Source organism: Scleropages formosus, chromosome 22 (assembly GCF_900964775.1).
Source record: "Scleropages formosus chromosome 22, fSclFor1.1, whole genome shotgun sequence".
Lineage (NCBI taxonomy): Eukaryota > Metazoa > Chordata > Actinopteri > Osteoglossiformes > Osteoglossidae > Scleropages > Scleropages formosus.
Window position 1 is genome coordinate 3,533,850 of NC_041827.1, and position 11,345 is coordinate 3,545,194.

The 11,345-nt window shown below is 43.3% G+C and overlaps 1 protein-coding gene across 2 annotated transcripts in view; it reads right to left on the reverse strand.

The window, feature by feature from the left end:
* The window catches only part of igsf21a (immunoglobin superfamily, member 21a), a 190,915-nt gene extending 190,274 nt beyond the window's left edge, over positions 1-641 (reverse strand). For both annotated transcript variants that reach the window (XM_018725717.2, XM_018725716.2), the window contains exon 1: positions 183-641. In XM_018725717.2, coding sequence (XP_018581233.1) covers positions 183-321 — 139 coding nt within the window. In that variant the 5' untranslated portion in view covers positions 322-641. The remainder of the gene's footprint in view (positions 1-182) is intronic.
* Positions 642-11,345: the final 10,704 nt, after the last annotated feature.

An 11,345-nucleotide genomic window follows, 5' to 3' on the forward strand; every position in this document is an offset into this window, starting at 1 on the left:
TGTCTCCTCGCGACAGCCCTCTCCCGGGGTGTTGGACAACCTTGCTGTGCACTTCTGGCGTCCGTGAAATCCGTTTTCGCCTCCGTGAGACACAGCCTCTCGCCCTCCACTCCCACGGTCTTCGCTGTGCCACTAAACTCCGACAGAAAAGCCACGGAGCGTTATAGAAGTGTCCGACTTACCCACGGCTAAGTCCAGCAGGTCGGCGCACAAGAGGAAACACAAAGAGAAGACGGTCATCTTTCCCGTATTTTGCAATAAATCCCAAACTCCATCTGCGTTTAGCTGCTGTCCATGGCTCGGCTGCGCAACCCCCACCATTTCGAAGGCGCGGAGCCGCGCGCTCCCCGCGAGCCGCTCATGCTGGAATTCACACGCGAGGGCGAGCGCAAGGAGAGCACGAAAAACGATTAAACACTCAGACGGTGCGAGAACAGCATGAACTTCCACCGAAGACAAGACAGGAAAAATGTATATATTTACACATATATATACGAACTGCAAAAAACCACGCGTTTGGAAAGGTTTTCCCACGCGCGCACAATCTGCGGGTTGCAGAGCTGCGTCTGAGGATTAAAACGGCACAGATACAGATTTGGATGAAAATCTATGCTCTCCACTCAGTGCTCGTCCTCTCTCTCTCTCGCTCTCTCCTTCTCTCTCCCTCGATCGCTGTCTGTTCCTCTCTCTCTCTCTCTCTCTCTGTCTCTCTCTCTCTCTCTCTCAATTTTCAGTTTTCAATTTAGTGTGCTTTATTATTTGGTATGACGAATTACATGCAGTCAGTTGTACTGCCGAAATGGTAGAGCAATCTTATGAAAAACATTATTTTGTAATAAAAGAAACAATAATCATAAATTGTATATATGTAATGTATGCATAGTACACAGTGGAGAACTAGATAAACAGATAGCAGACAGCAGTCTAACATGCTGATACCTTAACTAGTAACAATAACGTAGGGGTGAGTGCAGTCACTCCTCTTCCTGCTTGTTTCAGCTGTGTACAAACTGCTTTTTTTTCCCTATTTTCTTCCTTTTCCTAATAAGTAAGGTACCAGGTCATTGTCTCTCTCATTCCCCATCTCTCTCTCGTCCCCCATCTCTTCCTCTCTGTTCCTCTCTCTGTCTCTCTAACCCACACACACACCCTCTCTCCATGCCTCTTTTTTCACCCTCCCCTGCACAAACACACACATACACGTTCACTCAATTTTTATTTCACACAATTTTCCTTAATCCTACCCTGGCTTCCAAACCCTTCCACTCTAATTCTGTCTGCTAATCCGATTTATTTCTGCTGGATTTTGTCTTTCCCCAGTAAAAAGGTTTTTAAGATCATTATAACCTCCTACGTACTGCCGTGCAATGTCCCACACTAACTGAAGGCAGCCTGCAGACGGGAACTGGCGACTACCACGACACCATGTCGTCCAGTGCACCATCGAGGTCTCTCCAGATGAACCCCGAATCGCCTGCTGCTGGGCTGCAGCCCATCTGTCGGCTGCGAGATTGGAACTCAGAGTTTAACTGAAGTGGACAAAGGGCTGTGGCCAGTTGTTGGCTTCGTTCCAGGTCAGCTGTTGGCTAATAGCTGAAATTGTAGGCAGAGGTCATGAAGCATACTGTTTCTTTTTTTGGCTCTTGCAATAAAATTGTGCGTAACATAAAACCTATTGATTCTTAATATGACAATTAAGGCATGTAAGACCTACCCCCCCCCCCCCCCCCCCACATCATGTTGTTGCAGCATAATGGATCCTTCAGATACCGTACTTGGCTAGATCTGATCATGTTAGCATTTAGGCCCCCAAAATTTGTTATTCCAAGATACAAAGGCTTTTATAATTTTGTATTTGAGCTTTAATTTTCAAATATATTAAACATGGTTTAACAAATTACCTAGTATTGGCAGTTTAGTGTATATTACATCATACTTTAAACCCACTTATCCAAAAGAGAGTCACAGTGACCTGGAGGCTACCCAGCACTGGGTCCATGGCTGGAGGTGACCCTGAACTGAGAAGTAGGCTGTCTCAGGGCTCACTGTCTCTCACACACACACACACACACACACACACACACACACACACACACTTACACAGTATGAGTAATGTCCACTTATGAGCATAGTCTACTTCATTATGTGTCAATGGAGTGTAGGAAGGCACCAGAGTACTCAGAGTAAACCCACATGAACAGAGAGAAACATGCAAACTCCACACAAATCCCACTTAGGAATAAGACAATGTTCTAAGTGCAAAGCTATTCTATAGCCTAAATACATTGTATTTATTTATTTTATTTTATACATAGACTTGCATGTCTGTCTGTTAGGCTGGAGAGATACACTAGAGAAGTAGAGGCCAGGAAAATAAATGGCCTGTTCTCCAAAGAACCATCTAGCGTGTACTTCCAGCTGCAAGGGAACAACGACACAAGACCAGATCCACACAAGGCTGAGACTTAGCAATACTGGAAGGATATATGGGAGAAGGAGCATCACACAACATCAATGCCCAGTGGCTGGTGGACCTAAGAGCAGACCACAGCAACCTCCCAGAGCAAGAATCAGTCATCGTTATGAAGACAGACATCCAACAGCAAGTCTCATGTATGAAGAGCTGGACATCACCAGAACCTGACACCTGAAGAAGCTAGCTGCACTCCATGAGCACCTGGCAGCACAAATGAATGAGCTGCTAACATTAGGGACTCACCCAGACTGGCTAACACAGGGCAAGACATGGGTACAGCATCTTCAAACTGCCGGCCAATAACCTGCCTCTCCACAACATGGAAGCTCCTCTCAGGCATCATAGTGGCTAAGCTGAACAGACACATAAGTCAGTACATGGGCAAAGCTCAGAAGGACATTGGAAACAACAGTAGAGGGTCAAAGCACCAGCTACTGATCAATAGAGCAATCACCCAAGACTCTAAGACCAAACAGATCAACCTGAGCACCGCCTGAATTGATTACAAGAAAGCGTACGACTAAATGCCCCACACATGGATACCGGAGTGCTTGACACTATACAAGGCCAACAGGACACTGATAGCTGTCCTCAAGAACTCAGTGCAGCTCTGGAAAACCACACTAGAAGTCAACTCCAAAGCCATTGCACCAGTGACCATCAAGTGTGGCATATTGTATACCAAGGTGATGCATTGCCCCTGCTGCTGTTCTGCATAGGCTTGAACCCCCTCAGTCAAATCATTGCAAAGAGTGGATATGGATACAAGTTCAGAAGTGGAGTAACCATAACCTGCTATACATGGTTCACATGAAGCTGTATGCCAGGAGTGAACAAGACATCAATTCACTGATCCACCTCACCAGAATATACAGCGATGATATCAGGATATCGTTTGGACTGGTTAAGTGTGGTCGAATGGTAGCAAGAAGAGGGAAGATGATCAGGACTGAAGGAGTGGAGTTACCAGAAGGCATAAGTGCAGACATATAGGACAGGTACAAGTACCTGGGTATCCCACGGTCAATGGAAACCATGACGAGGCAGCAAGGAGGGCAACCACAACCAAATACCTCCAGAGATTAAGACAGGTCCTGAGAAGCCAGCTCAGTGGAAGGAATAAGATCCAAGCCATTAACATGTACACCCTATCAATCATCAAATACCCAGCTGGAATAATAAATTGGCCACAGGAGGAGATAGATGCCATAGATGTCAAGACACAAAAATTCCTCACGATGCACGGAGGGTTCCACCTGAAGTCCAGCACCCTGAGACTGTATGATAAGTGAAAAGAGGGTTGCTGAGGGTTAGTGAGTGTCAGAGCCACTATTCAGGATAAAACAAGGAGCATCCAAGAGTACATCAGGAAGATGCCCCCCCAGGACAAACCGCTAAGTGAGTACCTCAGGCAGCAGAAGTCAGAGGGTGATGAGGAAAAAGAGGAGATATCGTGGAAGACCAAGCCCCTCCACGGGCTCGACTGTCAACAGATAGAGGGAGTGGCTGACATCAAGAAATCCTACCACTGGCTGGAAAAAGCCAACCTCCAGGACAGCACAGAGGCTCTGATCATGGCAGCACAAGAACAAGCTCTAAGTACCAGATCCATAGAGGCCGAGGTCTACCAGAGCAGACAGGACCCACAGTGCAGGCTGTTCAAAGATACCCCTGAAACAGTCCAGCACATAGTAGCAGGGTATAAGATACAAGCTGGGACAGCGTACACTGAGAGGCATAATCAAGAGGCTGGGATAGGGTACAGGAACATCTGAGCAGAATACGGACTGGAAGTCCCCAAGTCCAAATGGGAGACACCACCAAAGGTGGTTGAAAACAGTAAAGATAAGGTCCTCTGGGACTTCAAGTTCCAGACTGATAAGCAGTTGCTGGCCAACCAACCAGATATCATGGTGGTCGACAAGGAGGAGAAGAGGGCAATTGTGATAGATGTGAAATCTCAAGTGATGGCAATATCAGAAAGAAGGAGCATGAGAAGATTGAGAAGTACCAAGGGCTGAAGGAAGAATTGGAACGGATATGGAAGGTGACGTCCATAGTGGTCCAAGTGGTAATACGGGCACTTGGGGCTGTGTCCCCCGTAACTGGGAGAGTGGTTCTAGCAGATTCCAGAAACAACATCTGAAGTCTCTGTCCAGAACAGTGCAGTCCTAGGAGCAGATAAGATACTGTGCAGAACCCTCAAACTCCAAGGCCTCTGGTAGAGAACCCAAGCTTGAGGAAGACACAGACACTACCCCATGTGGGGGTGAGAGAGAGACTTTTTAATAATATGTATAATATATATATATATATATATATATTTTAAAACTTTCCCTGATTGGGTATATATAGAGTATGTATATTCTTTTAGAATCAGACAGGTTTGTCCTTTAATATTTATTTAACAGACGCTTTTATCCAAAGCAACTTCCAATGAACTGTATGCAGTGTTATCAGCCCCCACACCTTATTCACTGCAGTGACTTAGGCTGCTAGATACACTACTTATGCTGGGTCACTCATCCATACATCAGCAGAACGCACTCCCTCTGTCACTCACACACCATGGGTGAACCTGAACAGCATGTCTTTGGAGTGTGGGAGGAAACCAGAGCAACCAGAGGAAGCCTACATAGACACAGGGAGAACATGCAAACTCTACACAGCCCGAGCAGGGTTCAAACCCATGTTCTCTCACATCAGCCAGGCATTGTGAGACAGTGGAGCTACTCATGGTGCCACCGTGCTGCTATGTACATGAACCCATGGTGGGCTTCCCTGTGTAACAGAACAGAGTCAGGATGTAGGACTCAACTGCAGTGTCGTTTAATGAGCAGAGAGGGGCTAAGCAGGTTTCATAGTCAGGGGGAGGCGAAGGTCCAGGTCGATCGGCAAACTTCTTAGCAAGGAGGATCCGGAGATGTGGTCAGAAGGACGAAGGGAGAGGTCATAGCCATGGGAAACGAGGAGTTGGGCAGGGAAGCGAAGATGAGAGAAGCAAGGAAGAGGACAGGTAAGGTTACGAGGATGATTTGAGAGCATTGAGAGGAGAGTTGTATGTTATGAGATTCCACAGCCTGGAAACCGTGGTGAGGTGCCCTTTATACCTCACTGTGCTGATTGCCGCCAGGTGCTCGCATCTGGCATGCGATCATGAGTGTGACAGGCTGTTTAAATTAATCAGTCAGTTAGTACGACTCACAGACTGATTTTTTTATTCCAGGTGAGACCTCTGCTGTGTCCCAGTTAGTTAAGCTAGTGCCTCACAGCTCCTTAGCTGTATGGTGGGTGTAGGGTTTGAGTGTGGCACAAGGTGTGTTTCTTTCGGTGTTTGCCTCCCCAGATATGCATGGAAGAAGGCAGTGGCAAAATTACTTCCGCTCAACCCTTGCCACGGAAACCATGTGAGTGATCGCTATAAGTTGGGCTCAATCGGATGACAAAATCCATCATCAGCTTCTGATGCCTGCATTTCCAAACTCCTTATGAATCTGTTACAATGTGGATCAAGTAAATGAATCATTGCTGCAGAAAAAAAATCCAAATTTGACTTTTTTTTTTTTTTTCCTGTAGCAAAGCAGCCCATATAATTTTGAAATGCAAATTCTGTTTCAAGCAGAACAACTCTGAAAGTTTGTCTTTATACAAAGGAAGAACTAGGACAGTAGATGCTTGCAACCCTCCTGGGTCATGATCCCACTGCAGGTGTGTGAATAAAGTGTGCTTAATTTAATTACATACTAAACAAGAAGAAATTAGAATGCACACCCTGGACTCTAAAGAATGTGTTGCAATAAACACTAATTAAGTTGAGCTGAGGAGGTCTGTAACCACAGACTGCTAGTGTTGACATGTACTACTGCTTTTGGTGTTAAATTAATTAAATTCTTTTTTGTGTTTATTCACTTTTACAAAGAAGATGACTTGAATATAAACTCAGGGACTGTAAAACTGAATATTTTCCTTTTTGTCTGCAAGAACACCTTTGCAAATAACCAAACCACCTTCTCTACCATCTTACTATTCAAATATCTATCCAATTTTAATAACCACTTGTCTTGAGCAGGATTGCAGTGATTCGGAGGCCATACCAGAAGCTTTGGGCACAAGTTTAGTTGGGGGGAACACCCTGGACAGGATATCACCACATTACTGGATAGCCACTCATTCATTCACCCATTTACATACTATGGGCAATTTTAAGACACCAATCCATCTGAACCACACATGGAAACAAATGCAGACACAGACAGAACATGCAAACTCCACACAGACTGAGTGGCGAAGAAACCCATATTCTCTCACACCACCCAGGTGCTAGGAGGCAGCAGTGCTACTCGCTGCACCACCATACCACCCCCTTTCAAGTTTCATCAAGGAAGTTACCTTGTTTGCATTTTGCATTTGTCTGTCCCTACAGCTGTCATTCTTGAACTTCACACAGTGGCCAAATACCTTTTTGACATTATTCCCATCACAGTCCAACAAGAACATTACATGCACAGAATAAATGGAATTTTGAAGTTGGGGTTATCCTACAATAAAATAGGCATGGGCACAGTGTTAGGGTTACGGCTAGGTTTAATAAAGTTTCTTCTCGGTTGAATCCTTTTACTAGCTACTGCAGCCTGGTGGGTTAAATTCTGGTATCTAATTGTATAGTATCCCATCAGGTCTACCAACAGTGAACGCACCGATTTGTTATCTCTGCATCATTTCCATTCATCCATCCATCTTCAGTAACCATTTATCTAATCCAGGTCTCAGTGATCTAGTGCATACCCAGGGTACAGTCTGAACAAGGTATTTGTATACCACCGGGCCTTCACAGTCACACAATAGAGGAAGCTCAGAGTAACCAGTCAACCTGAACAGTGCATGTTTGCTTTAAAGAATGAACTCAAGCACACACACACAAATGCAGGGAGAACTTCACAGACAGAGCTGGGACTCAATTTGAAATCAACAGCTGTAGTTATTTATTCTTTTAGATTATGCTTTTTGGCCAAGCAACTTATAACATCAAGCTGTTTACAATGATTAACTGTTTTATACCGTTTGGTAATTTGTTACTGGAGCAAATCTGGGTAAGTGTCTTGCTAAAGGGCACGACAGCAGAATGTGGGATTCAAACGTGTATCCATAATGCAAGTAAAAGGCGGCAGCTCTAAACACTGTATTACCTGTTCCTCCCCTCACCACACCTAGAGCTCATACATACATAGTATCATATGTTTTCAAAGTGTTTCAGAGTGCTTTGCAATTACTGTTGAATATAATTCAAAAATAAGTTTTAGCCTTTTTATCTGATGTAACAGCAAGAACAATGTAGCACGAAGTCCTCCTCTTTCTCTTCTGCTGTGAATAGGGTGACGTCTTCTCACCAGCAATTACATTTAGAAATAATATTGAACTTTCTTTTTTTAGTATAGTGCATGAAAAGCTGATCAAATGAGACATATTGACAACAGGGGCTATATTATACAGTTCAACTAATGTCTTTGATTCTACATTGTAGCAACACTGTAGCAGTGATTTTTGACCCTGTTTATTGGGATGCCAGGGACTGAGTGTCATGCCCACACCATTGTGCCAATCGACTGCACCTGCCCTGAATTAGAGCAGCAGGGTATAAAGGAAGCCGTGCCGGCTCACCTGGTTGCGGAACCTCATTGAGTCAACCTGCTTCTCCTGGGATAATGAAAGAACTCACTTACCTCCTCATCCTTCCAGTCCCTCCTCGTCCTTTGCCCTTCGTTCCCTGTTTGCTGCCTTCCCAGTTTCAGATCTCCTGCCTTGCCTGATCGACTTAGATTCCCGTCTTCTTCCAAGAGTCTGCGCCTCGAATGATCCACACTTGTCCCCAGCTACATTCCCTGCTTACTCCTTGTTTCGGTTTCCACAATAATCGAACCTGAACTTGGGTCAACACCAACTCCTCGGTATCCCACCCTCGTACCTGACACTGAGATTATTTTTTTTTACAATAATAGAGGGGGTTTAACAGCACACCTGGGGAGGGTGAATAGTCTACTGGATGAAACTGGCACATTTCATTAATTTTTATGCTTAAAGCTGGCAGATTGTAAAGGATGGTCAAGATATCAGTCTTCTAACTTGTAGAACAACTCTTTAAGGTTGGTGCCTTTGAGCAATGTGCTTAACTCATATTGCTCCAGTAAAATATACGCTGTAGAAATAAAGTAAAAATCATGCTTTGGATGAAAGCTTCAGTCAAGCAAATGAAAAATAACAATGAAAAAGATAAAGTTTTCATGCACCTTACTGCACAACACAGACTCTGTTTGCAATACCCTGAACGGTCATGGAATCATTTTCTCCTCTTGTGCACTTTAGAGTTTTAAAAAGTGCAGACAAACTATTTGCACATTAATTGTCAAATTAGATTGAAAACGTTTTAGTAGGAAGCTTGGAGCATTCCTTCATTTCATCCGCAGTGCTCAGAAAGGGCTGCACATGGCTTCCTGGGTGAACTGATTCATGCAGGACGTAACAAAGACATCTGATAGAGCCACATTAACTGGTCTTTTACATTTTTGTAAATGGAGTGTAAATTGCATTGCAAGTCATCATCAATTTACTATTGACATGTGAGCAGTATCCGACAGAGAATTTGGCTCATTCTCTCTTTCGTTTCATAAACGTTAACACCATTTATGCATCAGTCTAAAAGGATTAGGTGTGCGTGTAATACAACCGCCTGTTCAGTGGCAGGCATATTGCTACAGCTGTCTGGGATGTCTTGTATTTATATATCTGGGATTATATTAATTTTAGTGTTCTTGATGTCTTGATTTCCACTGACTCTTTAATCTGTGGTGAAGTCAAAATCTGTCATATTTTCAAGGTTTTAATTAGCACTCTTTTTTATAGTATATATGTACCATTAATATAGTGAATAAGCAATGCTAATACATTTACACCATTTAATAAGGCCTGTTTTGAATTATTTGAAACTGACTGAACTGCCTTTATGAATGGATTTTGTTGACTGAATGCCAACAATGTACATCATTTGGTTTTTATTATTGGACTTATGATTTTATTAAAGCCATATATTTAAAATTATAGGCAAAAGGAATGATTTTATACAAATATGGTGATGCCAATTTGACATTAGTAAAGCCACTTATGTGAAAGAGAATTTACACACAGCATGGGCTTAATCATGTTCAATGTATTCGTGTTTACAGTTGTATATCTGGTTTATTTTTACATAGCAAAATCAGAACTAACTCAAAGAGTGATCATTTTGTCTATGGGTCCTTAGTTTAACTCTTCTTAGAGTTTATTTAATGCTGCTGGCGTTTATATGAGAATGAGCGCTTGTACGTTATTATGCATAAATAATTTTGTGAGGCTTAGCCCACAAAACCTCGATTTTGTGAACATTAGCCCAAGCGGCCTTTGTGTTATGACTTCACGTAATTCCGTGATTCCTATGACAGCGTGTGCCATGCTTGCATTTTGTCACAATCAATTTTCAACTTTAGTACGCTTTATTGACGTGACAATTTTTATACACTCGTATTGCCAAAGCAATGGTTGAACAATTCAGGGCCTGACTTTTGGAAGAGCCCCACTTTGGTTCATTACTGGCTGAAAAGGGGTCTCCAGTGAAGCTTACCGTCATGATGAGTGTTCTGCAGGGGTCTCCAAATGATTTATAGCGAGGTATAGCTCTGATGAAAATAACAAAGGGAAGGGAAAAAAAGGAAAATTCATGCTTCATAAATGGCTGAAGACAGTGGCAGTCCCTGGAGCATGCAATTCTATGGCTGGAGATGAACCTAGGCTGCTGCTGGGGATCAGCCTCACTTTGCTAATGCACTATATCACATCTCTAGAGGGCAGTGTCAACAACAATTTATCGAAGCAATGGAGGCAAACATGTTTCTGTCCATGTGGCTCCTGCTCCAAGAACACAGAGTGGTCTCCATTCCCAAGGGATGCCACACAGCCTCCTGTCCCGCTGCCCCCAATTCTCGAAAACGTCCTCAAACACCTCCGCAATGAACTTGTTCAGACATGTGACGTTTGTGTCCTGGTCCATTGTAAAACAAAACTGGAGACTGGGATAAAATCTTTGAGCTGTAAGTCTTTGCAAGATGTTCCCTGCTGTAAATGTGTACAGACTAGTGGTGAAACAACTGAAGAACTGGGCATCTTTGGTGTGGTGAGGAGAGAAAGCATGATCGTGACAGAAACATAGACATGGACCTAAGTAATCTTTTAGTTACATCCGGACAGCAAGTATCGTAGTGGGTAGCGAGATCACATTGCAATTGAAGGGCCTGGGTTCAAATGCCTGCTCTTGCTCTTGTACCTTTGAGCAAAATACTTACTTTCAATTGCTACAGGGAGTAATTACACATTGTAATTTGCTTGGTATGCAAGTCTAATACTGAAAGCTGCCTTTGACAAATGTGCCATAAATCAAAAAACACAAATAAAGTTGTAAGAAGGACTGCACTGTTCTGCTCTTGAGAATGTTGCTTAAGAAAGTGAATATTAATAGGTGAATTGGAACTGTATGATATTTCCGCAAAACGAGATATTATAAATCCAAGATTATACTGGCCACCCAAGTTCAGACAGGCCAGCTGTAGCTCTAGCAGTCAGAGCTGCTGCCTTTGGACCCAAAGGTTGAAATCCCACCTCAAGCTGTAGTACCCTTGAGCAATGTACTTACCCTAAAATTGCTCCATTAAAACAAAAACAAAAAAAAAGCCAGCTGTATAAATGAGTAAACAACTGTTAGTACTATGCTTTAGAGAAAAGTGTCACCTAAATTAGTAAAGGTAAGATGCATGTGGGATATACTATTTATTGAGTCTGCAGGTGC